The 18,257-nt window shown below is 52.9% G+C and overlaps 1 protein-coding gene across 2 annotated transcripts; it reads left to right on the forward strand.

Moving 5' to 3' along the window:
* Window positions 1-69: 69 nt before the first annotated feature.
* On the forward strand, window positions 70-9,327 carry CHEK1 (checkpoint kinase 1). Of its 2 annotated transcripts, XM_059488394.1 has the most exons (12): window positions 70-208; window positions 773-996; window positions 1,098-1,162; window positions 2,105-2,174; window positions 2,799-2,987; window positions 5,191-5,295; window positions 5,461-5,556; window positions 5,626-5,734; window positions 5,925-6,102; window positions 8,456-8,587; window positions 8,671-8,772; window positions 9,120-9,327. In XM_059488394.1, the coding sequence occupies exons 1-12, from the start codon at window positions 144-146 to the stop codon at window positions 9,213-9,215; spliced, it is 1,431 nt and encodes a 476-aa protein (XP_059344377.1). In that variant the 5' UTR covers window positions 70-143; the 3' UTR covers window positions 9,216-9,327. The 2 variants fall into 2 exon arrangements, with proteins under 2 accessions (XP_059344377.1, XP_059344376.1); XM_059488393.1 differs by having other exon boundaries at window positions 5,461-5,734.
* The last annotated feature ends 8,930 nt before the right edge of the window (window positions 9,328-18,257 follow it).

An 18,257-nucleotide genomic window follows, 5' to 3' on the forward strand; every position in this document is an offset into this window, starting at 1 on the left:
CGGGGCCTGGCGGGGTGTGGGCGTGGCTTTGTGCGCGCGCAGGGCGGGGCGGGGCTCGCGGCGGTGGCGGGAAAGGGCGGCGTGGCCGGGCCGCTGCCGGGACCGGGACCGGGATCGCGGCCCCGAGCGGGCCCGGGGCGGGGATGGCGGTGCCCTTCGTGGAGGACTGGGACCTGGTGCAGACGCTGGGCGAAGGCGCCTACGGGGAGTGAGTGCGGCGGGGCCGGGGGGCGCGGGGTTGCTGCCGGCCGGGTCCGCCCCTTGCACGCCCCTGCCCTGCCCCTTGCGCGGCCCGGGCCCCGCCCTGCCCTTGCACGGCCCCTGTCCCTCTGCCCCCCGTGTGCCACTTGCACACCTCCTGTTTGTCCCTGCGTGGTTCTGCGTGGCCACTGCGTGCCCGCTGTTTGCTCCCCTCTTGGCCATCACACGCCGTGTGTGTGCCCAGCAGCTCGCCCAGTCCGCGCTGCTCGCCCGTCGCATGCCCGCTGTTTGCCCCCTCGGGTCGTGGCACGTCCTCTGTGTGTCCGCTGCTCGCCCATCACACCCCCTTGCACCCCCGTGTGCCCATGGTGCGCCTCCCCGTGCCTGCATTCCCTGCCTGCTCCTGCCCGCACCATTTGCTGCCCATTCCCTGCCCGTTCCTTGCCTTCAGTGCCAATATTCCCTGCCTGCTGCCATCTCCACGGGCAGAACTTTCTCCCCGTTCCCTGCCTGCTGCCCGTCTCTGGGGGAAGCACTGCCGTGCCCACTCCCTGTTCCGTGCCCACCGCAGGGTGCAGCTGGCCGTGAACCGCCGCACCGAGGAGGCCGTGGCCGTGAAAATCGTGGACATGAAGCGCGCGGCCGAGTGCCCGGAGAACATCAAGAAGGAAATCTGCATCAACAAGATGCTGAGCCACGAGAACGTCGTCCGGTTCTACGGACACCGGCGGGAGGGCGCCACGCAGTACCTGTTCCTGGAGTACTGCCGCGGCGGGGAGCTCTTCGACCGCATTGGTGCGCACGGGGCACCGGGGATGTAGGGGCAGCGGGACATCCTAAATTGTCATCCCCACACGGCTCAGGGCTGCTCTTCCCTTCTTTTTCCCCACGTGCAGAGCCAGATGTCGGGATGCCAGAGCCGGAGGCACAGCGGTTCTTCCAGCAGCTGATTGCCGGCGTGGTGAGTGCTCAGCAGCGGCAGTGCCATGGGTGCCAGGCAATGCCACGGGTGCCAGCGGCGATTCCTGCACGGTGCTGACCCCCGACCCTTACCGTGATTCCTACACGGTGCTGACCCTTGCCATGATTCCCATATCACGCTGACCCTCTGATCCTTGCCATGATTTCTGCCCGGTGCTGATCCTTGCTACGATTCCCACATCATAATGAACCCCTGACTCTTGCCTTGATTCCCACATGGCACTGACTCCCTGACCCTTGCCGTGATTCCTACATGGTGCTGACCCTTGCCATGATTCCCACATCATGCTGACCCTCTGACCCTTGCCATGATTCCCACATCATACTGACCCCTTGATTCTTGCCATGATTCCCACACATTGCTGACCCTTGCTGTGATTCCTACATGATACTGACCCTTGCCATGATTCTCACATGGCACTGACCATTGCCGTGATTCCTACACAGTGCTGACCCTTGCCATGATTCCCACACCATGCTGACCCCTGACCCTTGCCATGATTCCCACACCATGCTGATGCTTGCCATGATTCTCACACAGCACTGACCCTTGCCATGATTTCACATGGCACTGACCCCCTGACCCTTGCCATGATTCCCACTCACCACTGACCCTTGCCATGATTCCTACACCATGCTGACCCTCTGACCCTTGCCATGATTCCCACACCATGCTGACCCCTTGACTCTCGCTGTGATTCCCACACATTGCTGACCCTTGCCATAATTCCCACATGGCACTGATCATTGCTATGACTCCCACTCATCACTGACCATTGCCATGATTCCCACTCAGCACTGACCCTTGCTGTGATTTCACATGGTGCTGACCCCCTGACCCTTGCCAAGACTCTCACACCATGCTGACCCCCTGACCATTGCCACGATTCCCCTCAGCACTGACCCCTCCCCTGCTCCTCAGGTGTACCTGCACAGCATCGGCATCACCCACCGGGACCTGAAGCCGGAGAACCTGCTGCTGGACGAGCGAGGTGGGGGCAGGCAGGGCCAGGCGTGTCCCTCTCTGGCCTCCATTAAGTTTTCTTAATTTGGGGTTTTCCATTTGAGTGTTCAATTTAACACTTTAATTTGAATGCTTATATTTTGCATTTGATTTTTTAATGCAAGGGTCTAATTTTATTCTGAATTTAAATTTTACTTTACATTTTTCATTTAAATTTTTTACAATTTCTTTAGCTTTATTTCTTAATTTAAGCTTTTATTTGAATTTGCATTCTGATTTGATTTCTTCTTTTAATTTTATTTGTATTTTAATTCAAATTTTCAGGTCAACTTTTAAACCTAGAACTGTAGAATCATAAGTTTAAATTCTAGTTTGAATTTCTTCTTTTAACACTATTTGTATTATAATTCAAATTTTTTAAGTTCAGCTTTTAGAGTTAGTAGTTTAAAATCTTAACTTGAATTTTCATTTTAAGCCTGTTTTCAATTCAAATTTGTAAACAAATTTTGAGTTTGAGTTTATAAGTAAAATTTTTACTTATGTTTTTATTTCAATTTGAACTTGCATTTTGAATTAATTTTGTTGGGGGCGTGGGTTAATTTTGAGTTTTGATTTGAAGTTTTAACTCGGCTTTGCTTCCGTTTGGGCCCAGACAACCTGAAGATCTCGGATTTCGGGCTGGCCACGGTGTTCCGGCACAACGGGCGGGAGCGGCTGCTGAACAAGATGTGCGGGACCCTGCCCTACGTGGCCCCCGAGCTGCTGCGGCGCCCCGAGTTCCGCGCCGAGCCCGTCGACGTCTGGGCCTGCGGCGTGGTGCTGACAGCCATGCTGGCCGGAGGTGGGCAGGGAGGGAGGGATGGGGGATGGAGGGATGGAGGGATGGATGGATGGATGGATGGATGGATGGATGAGGGATGGATGGATGGATGGATGGATGGATGGATGGATGGATGGATGAGAGATGGAGGGATGGATGGATGGATGGATGGATAGATGGATGGATGGATGAGGGATGGATGGTTGGATTTCACAGAGGGTGACCTGGTGCTGGTGGCCATGCTGGCTGGAGGTGAGGATGGATGGATGGATGGATGGATGAGGGATGGATGGAGGGATGGATGGATGGATGGATGGATGGATGGATGGATGGATGGATGGATGGAATTCACAGAGGGTGATGTGCTGGTGGACATGCTGGCCGAGGTGGGAATGCTGGGATGGATGGATGGATGGATGGATGGATGGATGGATGAGAGATGGAGGGATGGATGGATGGATGGATGGATGGATGGATGGATGGATGAGGGATGGATGGATGGATGGATGGATGGATGGATGGATGGATGGATGGATGGATGGAATTCACAGAGGGTGATCTGGTGCTGGTGGCCATGCTGGCCAAAGGTGGGAATGTTGGGATGTACAGAATTCACAAAGGGTGATGTGCTGATGGCCATGCTGGATGGAGGTAGGAATAGATGGAGTTCACAGAGGGTGATGTGCTGATGGCCAGAGGTGGGAATGTTAGGATGGATGGATGGATGGATGGATGGATGGATGGATGGATGGATGAAAATCACAGAGGGTGATGTGCTGGCAGCCTGCTGGCTGGAGGTAGGCATGGAAGGATTTCACAGGGAGTGATGGATGTGCTGATGGTCAGAGGTGGGAATGTTGGGATGGATGGAATTCACAGAGGGTGATATGCTGACAGCCATGCTGGCCAGAGGTGGGCATGGATGGATGGATGGATGGATGGATGGATGGATGGATGGATGGATGGAATTCACAAAGGATGATGTTGGGCTGGTGGCAGTGCTGGCCGGAGGTGGGGATGGATGGGAATGGATGGAATTCACAGAGGGTGATGTGCTGGTGGCCATGCTGGGATGGAGGTGGGAATCTTGGGATGGATGGAGGGAATTCACAGGGAGTGATGTGCTGGTGGCCATCCTGGCTGGAAGTGGGAATACTGGAATGTGCAGAATTCACAGAGGGTGATGTGCTGATGGCTGTACTGGCCAGAGGTGGGAATGCTGGGATGGATGGATGGATGGATGGATGGATGGATGGATGGATGGATGGATGGAATTCACAGGGGGTGACCTGGTGCTGGTGGCCATGCTAGATGGAGGTGGGAATGTTGGAATGGATGGAATTCACAGAGGGTGCTGGCAGCCATGCTTGCCAGATATGGGAATGTTGGTAATCGATGGACTTCATAGAGGGTGATGTGCTGGTGGGCATGCTGGCCAGAGGTGGGAATGCTGAGATGGATGGATGGAATTCATAGAGGGTGCTGTGCTGACAGCCATGCTGGCTGGAGATGGGAATGTTGGGATGTACAGAATTCACAGAGGATGATGAGCTGATGGCCAGAGGTGGGAATGTTGGGATGGATGGATGGATGGAATTCACAGGAGGTGGTAAATGGCCAGCAGAGGTGGGAACACTGGAATGCCTCTAGGAATGGATGGAATGCCTGTGACGTGTTCAGGGGGTGTGGGGGACATGCAGGGGTGGTGCAGAGGACATGGGGGAGTGTTTGTGGAATGTGCAGGGATGTATGTGTGGAATGCAGAAGGGGTGCACGGGTGAAGTGTGTGAGGGGAAGTGCCTGGAGTGCACCAGGGATGTAAGGGATGGGGCAGGGGTGCACATGAGATGGGAGGGGTGTGTGAAACAGAGATGGAGTGTGTGGGATCCATAAGGGAGATGGGAAATGCATGGAGGGGAATGTCTGGAATATCCATAGGGATGCATGGAGGACATAGAGGGCTGCAGAAGGGGAATGTATGTGATGTGTAGGGGGGTGTATGAGAGGCAGAGGGGAGGTATGGGAGGCATAGGAGGTGTTTGGGATGCATAGAGAGGTATGGGATGTGTGTGAGAAACCATGGGATGCACAGGGAGGTTTGGGATGCATGGGGAGCACACAGGATCCATGGCAGGGTCACCTGGCACACCACGTCCCCACAGTGCCACATGTGTGCCCAGGGGATTGTGGCACTGGGGGTGACAGCAGTGGGGTCTCCTGGCAGAGCTGCCTTGGGACCAGCCCAGCGACAGCTGCCAGGAATACAGTGACTGGAAGGAGAAGAAAACCTACCTCCCACCTTGGAAGAAGATTGATTCCGCTCCCTTGGGTAAGCACCCAGCAGCTCCCTAAATATGTCCATATATATATATATATATATATATATATATATATATATATATACACACACACACACAAATATATAGCTATATATACACACAAACACACACATATCCACACACCATATTGTGTTCCACCCCCTCGTCTCCCCCAGCACTGCTGCACAAGATCCTCACGGAGAGCCCCACGGCCAGGATCACCATTGCTGACATCCAGAAGGACCGGTGGTACAGCAGACCCCTCAAGAAGGGTAAGGGGCTGCGGGGGAGCGCGCTGCTGCCCCCGGATTTGGGGTCACCTGGTGTCCTGTCCTTTGCAGATGTCAAGCGGGCTCGGCTCTCCTCGGGGGGAGTCAGCGACTCCCCTGGAGGCTTCTCCAAGCACATCCGATCCGATACAGACTTCTCACCCGTGAAGGGAGCACTGGGGTGAGCCTCTGCTTCCCTCCACACGGGTTTGCAATTCCTCGCACGCCTCGGGGCCTTCCCGGCATTTTCTCCAGGAGGTGGTCGGGGTGGAAACCCCGCACAACCCCTGTGATCCTGCAGAATCCCATGCAGTTCCCACATCGGGCTCTGTCCAGCTCTCCTAACCCTTGTGTCCCCCCTTGCCTTGCAGTGAGGACAAGGCAAGCTATTCCACGTCTCAGCCGGAGCCCGGCACGGGCGGGATGCCCTGGGAGAGTGGCACGGGAAGCATCGACCAGCTGGTGCAGGGCTTCAGCTTCTCGCAGCCCGCCTGCCCCGAGCACATGCTGGTCAACAGCCAACTCCTGGGCACCCCAGGCTCCTCCCAGGTCAGGGGGCACCTGGCACCACCTGCGACACCGGGGTGCTGCCTCGCCGTGCTTGGGATGCGGCTGGGCGAGGTTGATCCTCTTGGGATTTCACCTCGCGGCGTTTGGGGCGCAGCTCGGCATCGGCAGCGGTGTCAGCGTGCACCTGCAGTGGTTTGGGGGCTGCTCTCTGCTGCTTGGGCTGCAGCTTTGCCTGCTGGGGAACGTTGGAGCTGTAACTTTTTGTTGTTTATCACCTCAGGTGCGAGTTTGCAGGATTTGGGGCACAGCTTTTCGATATTTTCACTATCAGGGTGACACTTTGCCATTGCGTGGGATGCAAGTTTGCAGGAGTTGGGACACAGCTTTTCAGTATTTTCAGTATCAGGCTGACACTGCCATGGCTTTGAGGTGCAAGTTTGCAGGATTTTGGGCACAGTTTTTCAGTATTTTCAATATCAGGGTGACACTTTGCTATGGCCTGGGGTGCAAGTTTGCAGGATTTGGACACAGCTTTTCAGTATTTTCAGTATCAGGCTGACACTGCCATGCCTTGAGGTGCAAGTTTGCAGGATTTGGGGCACAGTTTTTCAATATTTTCAGTATCAGGGTGACACTGCTATTGCCTGGGGTGCAAGTTTGCAGGATTTGGGGCACAGATTTTCAGTATTTTTAGGATCAGGGTGACACTTTGCCTTGGCCTTGGTGTGTTTGGGGACAGCTTCACGTCCGATTTACAACACTGGGGTCCAATGTTGCATTGCATAAACTGGGGTGTAACTTTGCATCCATGAGGAGCAGCTTTGCCATATTTATAACATCAGGGAGCAGCTTGGCAATGTGTGGGGTGTGCCTTGGGGAGGTTCATCATCTTGGGGTGCAGCTCTGCAGCATTTGGGGGGCAGAGTCTCATCCAATTTACATCAGGATCCAGTGCTGCACCTTTTATACTACTGGGGTGCAGCTTTGCCTTAGATATCTAAGATTAGGAAGCAACTTTTTTTGTGTTTATAATATCAGGGAGCAACTGTTTGAGCTGTGGCTGTTGAATATTTACCACCTGAGGGTGTCAGGTGAAGGATTTAGGCTGCAAATTTGCAGTACTTTTAGTGTCACTTTGTCACTTTGCCAGGGATTTGAGGGGCAGTTTCACATCTGATTTACAGCACTGGGGTGCAACATTGTGCTGTGTAAAATACTGGGGTGCAACTTTGCATCATAAATACCACATTAAAGAGCAACTTTACTGTGTATGGAATATCAGGGAGCAGCTTGACAAGGGTGGGATGCAGCTGTGAGTTTTATCATCTCGGGGTGCCACCTCCCAAGATTTGGGTTGCAAATGTGCATCATTTATGGCATCAGGGTGCACTTTGTGCTCTGTGGTGTTTGGGGAGCAACTTCACATCTGATTTACACTATCAGGGAGCAGCTTGGCAGTGTTGAGGTGCTGCTGGGCAAGGTTTGTCATCTCAGGATGGCATTTGAGGCACGATTTTACAGCATTTTGAGTAATAAAACACAGCTTTCCAGTTCCAGGGTACAGCTCTGCAGCATTTGAGAGGCACCTTCACATCCAATTTACAATATCAGGGTCCATCTTTATACTATTTATACCATTGGGACGCAACACTGCATCCTATGTGTGTCTTTAAAAGAGCATTTTATGATACCAGGGGCTGACTTTGCGCTGTTTGGGATGTGGCTGTGCAGGATTTCTGCTCTTTGGGATGTGGCTGTGCTCTTTGGGACATGCCTGTGCAGCATTTCTGCTCTTTGGGATGTGGCTGTGCTGTGTTTCTGCTCTTTGGGATGTGGCTGTGCAGGATTTCTGCTCTTTGGGATGTGGCTATGCTCTTTGGGACATGCCTGTGCAGCATTTCTGGTCTTTGGGATGTGGCTGTGCAGGATTTCTGCTCTTTGGGATGTGGCTGTGCTCTTTGGGACATGCCTGTGCAGCATTTCTACTCTTTGGGATGTGGCTGTGCAGGATTTCTGCTCTTTGGGATATGGCTGTGCTGTGTTTCTGCTCTTTGGGATGTGGCTGTGCAGCATTTCTGCTCTTTGAGATGTGGCTGTGCTGTTTGGGATGTGCCTCTGCTCTTTGGGACATGATTGTGCAGCATTTCAGCTCTTTGGGATGTGGCTGTGCAGTATTTCTGCTCTTTGGGATGTGCCTCTGCTCTTTGGGACATGCTTGTGCAGCGTTTCTGCTCTTTGGGATGCGCTTGTTGCCTGGTGCCATCAGGGGGTGCAGCTTTCCAACATTTCCTCACCGAAAGCCAGGCTGTGTCAGAGCTGGGGCTGGAACCTGGTGGGATTTGGGACCCTTTGGCGGGGTTGCTGACCCCTGGAATGTTTTTTGGGGCGGCAGAGCCCGTGGCAGCGGCTGGTGAAGCGGATGACGCGGTTCTTCACCAAGCTGGACGCCGACGGCTCCTACCGCGCGCTGAAGGAGGTGTGTGAGAAGATGGGCTACGGCTGGAAGATGAGCTGCACCAACCAGGTGGGGGTCAGGGATAGAACTGGGGCTGGGACCCCTGTGCTGGGCCATCAGGGAATAATTTGAGACATTTCCCCCCTTTGCAGGTCACCATCTCGACCACAGACAGGAGGAACAACAAACTCATCTTCAAGGTGAACCTGGTGGAGATGGAGAGCAAGATTTTGGTGGATTTTCGCCTCTCCAAGGTGTGTGGGGGTCAGGGTGGGTGGTGAGGGCTGTATGGCAGGTGCAGGGGATGTGGGTGCAGGGTGGGGTGACCATGGGAGGTGGGTGCAGAGTGGGGGTGACCACGGGAGGTGGGTGCAGGGTTGGGGTGACCACGGGAGGTGGGTGCAGGGTGGGGTGACCATGGGAGGTGGGTGCAGGGTGGGGTGACCACGGGAGGTGGGTGCAGGGTTGGGGTGACCACGGGAGGTGGGTGCAGGGTTGGGGTGACCATGGGAGGTGGGTGCAGGGTGGGGTGACCATGGGAGGTGGGTGCCAGGGGAGGGAGGGGTGCAGGACATGTCAGCCCCTGTCTCTCCCCACGCAGGGTGATGGCCTGGAGTTCAAGAGGCATTTCCTGAAGATCAAGGCCAAGCTCAGCGACATTGTCAGCACCCAGAAGGTCTGGCTGCCTGGCACCTGAGCCCTCACACGCCTTCTCTGCCTCTTCCTTCTCTTCCTCCACCTCCTCCTCCTCCTTTTCCTCCTGGCTGCACTCTGGCAGCAGCACGCAAATACTGTGAAGGTGTCTGGCCACCTGTTTTAGGTTTTGAAGTTTCAATAAAGCCCTGGGGGACACGAGGTGAGGCTGGTTGCTGCCAGGGGGAGTTACACGGGGTTGTTCACTCTGAAGCCTGCTGATGGCGCAGCTTTGCTCGGCCAGGGTAAATCCCACTGCGGGATCTGTGCCGAGCCCTAAACCCGCCCCAGGGGCTGGGGGCTGACCCCCCCGCCCCCCATTCCTGCCCTGTCTCAGGGCAGTGGCTGCCCTCATTTTCCAGCCTCTCTAATTGCTTTTGGGAAGGACTAACGAGCCCGAGAGCTGCCAGGGGTTGTTAGCGCTGGAGCGAGAGAGGAGAGCCAGGGATTAAACCCATCCCCCCCAAAAAAGAGCATCCCCCAAAAAAACCCACCCCAAGGTGCAAACCCTGAGACATCACCACAATTCCTCCCTAAAGCTGCATCACTGTTTAATTACTGGGCTAAAAAAAAAAAGCATTTTTTACTTGTTTACCCCTTCTTAAATGATTATTTTTTTAAATATCCCTTTGCCCAGCCTTTTTGTTTCCCTGGTGGGAACCCCCCTTGGGCGAAGCAATTAGCGGCGATTTTTTAATTGCATATTTATATTGCAGCTGGGGAGCGAGACCCCGGCAGCGGGCGAGGGGAAGGCAGGAAGACGCCGCGCTCCGACCTTGTTTGCTTTTCAGCTGGGATTAAGCACTTTTAATTGTCCCAGAGATCACAGATTGCGGCCAGGGGGGATAATTAGGCTGAATACAGGGTTTTCTGGTTCATTCCCCCCAGGAATTTATATTTCTAAGGGCATGAAAAAGAAAATCTTTGGGAATGCCTCGGGAAGGGAGGGTTGTGGAGGGGTATGAGGCTGGACACAACTCGTTGCATGGGTGGGTATTGCTGTCAAAACAAATTAATTTTTCACCTGTTACCTGCTGTAAATGGGATGTTTTGGGGGGTCATGGGGTATTTTGGGGGGTCATGGACATGTCCCCTCCTCCCCAGGTTGCTTCAGGGGAGACTGGACACTGCCTGTGCTCCACTACGGTCTTGTGCATTAACCAAGCTCCATTCCCATGGGAATCATTTTCAACCCCAAGTTTTAGGCTCCTTTCGGTTTTTTAACTCCGTGGAGAGGATTATTTTCCTCTTCTGGGGTCTGTGGGGGAAACTCGAGGGGGATGAAAGGTTTGTGTTGCTCTGTGGCCGGGCGGGGGGGGCTGTGCTGAAAGCGCCCTTTGTGCGGCCCCGCCGGGGACCCGGCGCGCTCGGAGGCACCGGAGCGTGGCAAATCCCAAAACCAACAGCACGGCCAGGGCGGCCTGGGGGCTGCTGCCCCCTCCTCATCCCAAATTCATGGCTCTCCAGCGGGCACAGCGGGTTCTGCCAGCCCCCAGCTCCTGGCAGCATCCTGGGAGCGGAGTTGGGGATGCGGTGCTGGATGCAGGATGGAGGGTTCAGGGTTCACAGATGGGAATTTAGGATTTAGGACATGGAGGATGGAGGATTTAGGACATGGAGGATGGAGGATTTAGGATCTAGGTGTTGGTTGTGGGACAGAATTTGAGATGCAAATGTGGGACATAGGATTTGGGATGGAGGTTTAGGGTGTAGACGCAGAATGCGAAACAGAATTTATGATGCAGATATGGGACTTAGGCTGTGGATGCAGGATTTAGGATGTAGATTCAGGATGCAGAATAGAATATTTAGGATTTATTGCACAGATGGAGAATGGGGGATGGAGAATTTAGGATCTAGGTGTTGGTTGTGGGACAGAATTTGAGATTCAAATGTGGGACGTAGGATTTGGGATGTAGACACAGGATAGAGGGTTTAGGATATAGATGTGGGATGTGAAACAGAATTTATGATGTAGATATGGGACTTAGGATTTAGGCTGTGGATGCAGGGTTCAGGATGTAGATTCAGGATGCAGGATAGAGTATTTAGAATTTAGGGCACAGACGGAGAATGGGACATAGGATTTGGGATGGAGGTTTAGGGTGTAGGTGCAGGATGTGAAACGGAATTTATGATGCAGATATGGGACTCAGGATTTAGGCTGTGGATGCAGGGTTTCGGATGTAGATCCAGGATGCAGGGTAGAGTATTTAGGATTTAGACATGGTGTGCAGGATTTAGGGCACAGATGGAGAATGGGGGATGGAGGATTTAGGATCTAGGTGTTGGTTGTGGGACAGAATTTAGGATTTAAATGTGGGACGTAGGATTTAGACTGGAGGTTTAGGGTGTAGATGCAGGATGTGAAACAGAATTTGCGATGCAGATATGGGAGTCAGGATTTAGGATGTAGATCCAGGATGCAGGGTAGAGTGTTTAGGATTTAGACATGGGATTCAGGATTTGGGACATGGATGAAAAATGGATGGAGGATTTAGAATCTAGGTGTTGGTTGGTGGAACAGAATTTGGGATGCAGATATGGGACTTAGGATTTAGGCTATGGATGCAGGATTTAGGATGTAGATTCAGGATGCAGGATAGAGTATTTAGGATTTAGACATGGGATTGAGGGTTTAGGGCACAGATGGAGAATGGCGGATTGAAGATTTAGGATCTAGGTGTTGGTTGTGGGACAGAATTTGAGATTCAAATGTGGGACGTAATATTTAGACTGGAGGTTTAGAGTGTAGATGCAGGATGTGAAATGGAATTTATGATGCAGATATGGGACTCAGGATTTAGGCTGTGGATGCAGAATTTAGGTTGTAGATTCAGGATACAGAATAGAATATTTAGGATTTAGACATGGTGTGCAGCTGAGGATTTAGGATGTAGATGGTGTTGTAGGATTTGGATCATAGGTGCAGGTTTCAGGATGCAGATATAGAAAACAAAATTTAGGATGTAGATGTGGGACATGGGATTTGGGACATAGACACAGGGTCTGGGACAGATCCCAAGACAACTTGGGATGCAGATATGGGACATAGGATTTAGGATGAAGACGCAAGACACAGGATGGAGGATCCAGGATGCAATTGTGGGATAGAAGGCTTAGGATGCAGATGTGGGATAGAGCTTTTAGGAGGTATGTGGAGACTTGGGATTTCAGCTGTAGATACAGGATGAAAGATTTAGGATGCAGATATGGAACACAGGATTTTGGACATAGATGCAGGATGGTGGCTGGATGATTTAGGATTTAAATGGGGACACAGGATTTAGTATGTAGGTGCAGGATGCAGGACAAAACACTTGGGATGCAAAAGTGGGACATAGGATTTGAGATGTAGGATTTGGGATGCAGGACTTAGAGATGTGGGATATAGGATTTAGGATGGTGGATGAAGGATTCACAATGTAGGTGCAGAATGCAGGATGGAGAACTTAGAATGGAGATGTGGGACGTAGAACTGGGGATATAAATGCAGGATAGAGAATTTAGGATGCAGGTGGGGGACAGAGGACGCAGGACACAGAATGGAGAAGGCAGGATGCAGGTCTGGAATGGAATATTTGGAATGTAAATGGGGACATGGGATTTAGGATGTAAAGACAGGATGAAGGATTTAGGATGCAGATGTAGGACATAAGATCCAGGACAGAGATGCAGGATGGGGGACCGAGGATTTAGGATGTAGATGCAGAACACAGGATGGAGGATTCAGGATGCAGATGGGACACACAGAATTTGGGATGCAGATACAGAGTGCCAGATGTAGGGCACAGAAGGGAGCATTTAGGATGTGGGATGCAGGATTCAGGATGCAGACAGGAATTTAGGAAACAGATTGAGAATTTAGGATGTAGACACAGGTTCCCAGATGCAGGATGGAGCATTTAGGAGGCAGATGCAGCTTTCCAGACACAGAACATGTGACATGGATGCAGGACACAGGAGAGGGGCTGCAGATGTGGGATGCAGGACAGGGGACATGGGATGGAAGGGCAGATGCAGAATATGGGATGCAGGTACAGAATGTGGGGTACAGCAGTAGAATTTGGGATGCAGAGGTGGGATACAGGACAGGTGGTAAGGGACATGGAATATAAAATACAGATGAAGGATGGGCATGGGTTGCAGAGGAGGAATTTGGGATTGGAGGTGGGATGCAGGACACAGGAGATGGGATGTGGATGCAGGACATGGAATGCAGGACTGGGATTTAGGGTGCAGATACGGGATGGAGGTGCAGGACATGGAATGCTCCAGCACAGAGCACCAGAGCTCAGCCCCAGCTCTGCACAGGGACTTTGCAGCACCCCTGGAGATGGGGAGTGCGTGCAAGGAGCCGGGAAACGCAAACTTCCAAGGCAAAACTTATCACTTTCCAAGCCCGTGCAGACATTCTGCAACTCGTCCCCCATCTGGGAGGCAGATCCTGGCCTTTGGCCACATCTGCCTGCCAGATGTGCTGGGGAGGGGAACAGAGCCCCCGTGGATGGGAAAGCTCCCCACTCCCCTGTGGGCAGGCCAGGTTGGGAATGCAGCTCCACCATTCACACCTGCTCTGGAGAAACGCCTGGATGAGACCAGGAGCAGTGGGGAAGGAAGGGCTGGATGGGACCATTCCAGCCTCACAAACGGTTTTCATTCAATTCAGTTTTTGTCCTGGGGCTGGGGGAGCAGGCAACGACACACAGCCAGGGTGCAGCCATAGGGGACAGCCCAGTATGGCCCAGTGTGCCCCAGTAAGAACCTGGGCTGAACTTACCCAGGGCCCTGGGTGAGGTGGGGTGGGAGCTCCTGGTGAGGCCAAGTGGACCTGCAGGGGTTGTTGGTGCCCTTGGGATCCAGGCAGTGGGATGGGGATGTGGGATGGAGAATATGTGGGAATATGTGGAATGCAAACACAGAGTTTGGGGTGTAGGTGTGGGAAGGGGGGCTGGATGCAGGTGCAGATGGAGGATGTGGGATGGATCCTGCACATGCAGGACACGGTGCAGATGCAGGATCTGAGATGTAGATCTGGCATGCGAGATTTGGGATGCAGAGTGCAGGATGCAAGAAGTGGGATGCATAGGGCAGGATGTGGGATGAGAGGTTCAGGTGCAGGGCGTGGAATGCAGGGCACAGGGTACAGCTGCAGGATTTGGGATGCAGGATGCACCCTAAATCCCAGTCCTGCGTTCCATGTCCTGCATCCACATCCCATCTCCTGTGTCCTGTATCCCACCTCTGCATCCCAAATTCTACTTCTGTACCCCACATTCTGTTCCTGCATCCCATATTCTGCAGGATGTAAGAAGTGGGATGGATAGGGCAGGATGTGGGATGAGAGGTTCATATGCAGGGTGTGGAATGCAGGGCACAGGGTACAGATGTAGGATTTGGGATGCAGGGTGCAGCTGCAGGGTGTGAGAAGTGGGATGTAGGGTGAGGGATGAAGAGTGCAGATGCAGGACATGGAGTGCAGGGCTGAGGGTGCAGATGAAGGATTTGGGATGCAGGGTGCAGATGCAGGATGAGGTGTAGGGTGAGGGATGAAGAGTGCAGATGTAGGACATGGAGTGCAGGGCTGAGGGTGCAGATGAAGGATTTGGGATGCAGGAGGCAGATGCAGGATGAGGTGCACGGTGCAGGGTGAGGGATGAAGAGTGCAGATGCAGGACATGGAGTGCAGGGCTGAGGGTGCAGATGAAGGATTTGGGATGCAGGAGGCAGCCACAGGATGCTGATCCAGGGAATGGGTGTGGGATGCAAAAGCAGGATGCAGTTGGAGGGTGCAGCTCTAGGATAGAAGGAATGGAATGCAGAATGGTGCAGGATGTAGATGCTGGATTCAGGATGGAGGTGTGGGGTACAAATAAAACTCCAGGATGGTGATGCACCACCTCAAGCAGAGAAGAATGGTGGAAGCATTTCCCCTCTGATTATTAGGGGCAAATGAGAGAATTTCCCAATAACATCAGCTTTTTGGGGACTGGAAATCCAGTAGGATTCCAGAAGATTTTTATTTTCTGAACTGCCCCCATCAGCTCGGTGTCTCCAGGAGAGAAACATTTATTTAGGAAAAAAATCCTAAAGCTGGAGCAATTCCATCTGAAGACACCCAAATCCAGCATTTCCCTCCTCTCTCCTCAGCATTTCCCACTGTGGAGGTGCCTGAGGGGCTGCATTTGTTGGATTTTTAACCCAGGAGATGTTTTAGCTCTTGCAAAAGCATCGCAGCAGCCTCGGGAATGCCGCCACATTAATAAAAGCAAAAATGCAGAGGAGTCTGTTAAGGAAACTCCTGCAAAAATCCTTTCCAGAAACATCGTGGGCAACATTAGCTCTTGGTCTGAGCTTTTTTCCCCTGCTTTATTTCATTGGGAAAATGAGTTTTGGAGGTCATCACGTGCCCAGAGGATGGTGCAAGGTGGGTTTTGGCAGCAGGTTTGGCCCCCAGATCCTCCTATCAGTATCAGGGAGGGGTTTTGTGGGGAAAAACCTGGAATTTACAGCTTAAAATTGGAATTTTCAGGTTAAAAGCTACAGCAATCACCCTGAATTGAGGATTGGCACTGTGGATGCAGCCTGGCAGTGGTGCCAGGGACACGGTGAGGCCCCAGCTGTGCCTCTTGCCTGGCAGGCAGGAGAGGGAGAAAAATGCTTTAAAAAGGTAAAAAAAAAAAAAGCTCCAAAGCAGAAGGCTGAGGTCATTTTCTTGGCGAGGAAGTCGGCTCCTTCCAAATGCCTCCGGGTCGGGTTTAATATCAGCAGAAACATTCTTGGGTAGGGTGGGGAGAAAGTGCTGCTCTCACCATCGAAAGCAGAGCCCTCAAACCCCCAAATGCCCCTGGGAAAAAACCCCCAAACATCCTAAAACCCCCAAAATCAGTTCCCCAACCCCCAGACTGCTTGTTTGGAACCTCTAGGTGTGGAGTAAATGAGTATTGGGGTGGAGAGGTGTGAAAACAGCTCATGGAGGAGGGGAAAATTCCCCCTGGGAGCCAAGATCTGAATCTTTAAAGTGGCTTTTGAGCATCATTTGGCCACTGCTGGGATTTTTGGGATGTGGAGAGGAGGAAAATGAGGGGATCTGGCAGAGAAAATGCCATTTTCCCCATTGTCCTGGAGAGTTTTATCATCACTTCAATCCCTGCTTGATTTAGCATCATCTCAGCAGGCTCAGCACCCAGCAACACCCCCTGGGGCCAAGGGACCTGCGTGCGAGGAATATCCTGCTGGAAAATACATCAAAAAGGAGGGGGAAAATTAAATGGATTTCATCTGCTCTGCTCTGCTCTCAGAGGGCTGCCTGAGAAGCTCAGGGGCTGCCAGTGCCTTGTGCGAGCCCTGGGCCGCCCTGCGGAGCTGTTGTGGCTTTTCCAGGGATTTTACACATTAGGAGGGGGTGGTTGGACCGTGTTTGTTTTGCTAAACCTCACCAAAACCCAAACCAGAGCTCGGAGGCAGGAGGAGGAGGAGGCGGGAGATGCAGGGAAAAGTTATTAAAAAATAGGGGCAAAACAAAAAACAGGAGCTGAAGGGGGGGAATGAGTTTGGGATTGCAGCAGAGCAGGGATGTGGCAGTGGGAGAGAGGCAGGGGGTGGCAGGGATGTGGCACTGGCAGGGATGTGTGGGTGGCAGGGATGCTGCACCTTGCTGGGGATGTGCATCCCACCAAAACCAAGATGGGAAAAAATTCCCCAGGAGAATTGGGAGGATAAGAAGCACCAGGAGGGCTCTGATCCCACTGGGAGGGAAGCTGTGAGGCAATGCTCTGGCATGGAAGGGGATTTTCCTTGCTTGCACATTCCTCCCATCAGCACCAGGAGCAGTCCCAGGTCGCCTGGATCTCCTCATGGGTCTGGCCCCGGTGCTGCAGCCCCACAGCCCCTTGCTCCTTAATCTCAGGGCTTTCTCCCTGATCCCTTTGCTCTGTGCTCTCTGCAATCCCTCCTGTCCTGCTCATGACATTCCAGAGCAGCTCCTCCCAAGATTTTCCCCATCCCAGCACCCAGAGCTTCCCCTTTGGCCTTTTCTAGGGACAGGGCTGCTCCAGGCTGCCCTCGGGTGCAGGGTTTGGGGTGGCTCCACGGGGCTGCTCCAACTTCAGGCAGTGCTGGGCAGACCCAGCAGCATTTCCTCTCCTGGGAAAAGGTCTGGGAAATGTTGCAGGAATGCAGAGGGGTTTGTGGGATGCAGGGATGCAGCACACAGGGATGTTTATGGGATGCAGGGATGCAGCAGCACACAGGGATGTTTATAAGATGCAGAGATGCTGACCATGCCCAGGGATGTTTATGGGATGCAGCAGCACACAGGGATGCTGGCTGTGCCCAGAGATGTTTATAGGATGCAGGGATGCAGCACACTGGGATGCTGGCCATGCACAGGGATGTTTATGGGATGCAGCACACAGGGATGTTTATGGGATGCAGGGATGCAGCTCACAGGGATGCTGGCAATGCTCAGAGATGTTTAAGGGATGCAGCAGCACACAGGGATCTTTATGGGATGCAGGGATGCACCCAGGGATGCTGGCAATGCACAGGGATATTTATGGGATGCAGGGGTCGAGCAGCACACAGGGATGCTGACAAGGCACAGAGATGTTTATGGGATGCAGCAGCACAGGGATGTTTATGGGATACGGGGATGCAGCAGAACACAGGGACCTGGCAATGTATGGGGATGTTTTTGGGATGCAGCACACAGGGATGCTGGCAATGCCCAGGAATGTTTATGGGATGCAGGGATGCAGTAGCACACAGGGATGCTGGCAATGCCCAGGGATGTTTAATTTATGGGATGCAGGGGTGCAGCAGCACAGGGATGTTTATGGGATGCCGGGATGCAGCAGCACACAGGGATGCTGGTAATGCCCTGGGATGTTTATGGGATGCAGGGATGCAGCTCACAGGGATGTGGCAATGCACAGGGATGTTTATGGGATACAGCAGCACACAGGGATGCTGGCCATGCACAGGGATGTCTGCAGCATCCAGGGCTGTTCGCAGCAGTGTGCAGGGATGCTGCAGCACACAGGAA

The sequence above is a fragment of the Ammospiza nelsoni genome, chromosome 24, assembly GCF_027579445.1.
Source record: "Ammospiza nelsoni isolate bAmmNel1 chromosome 24, bAmmNel1.pri, whole genome shotgun sequence".
Taxonomy (NCBI): domain Eukaryota; kingdom Metazoa; phylum Chordata; class Aves; order Passeriformes; family Passerellidae; genus Ammospiza; species Ammospiza nelsoni.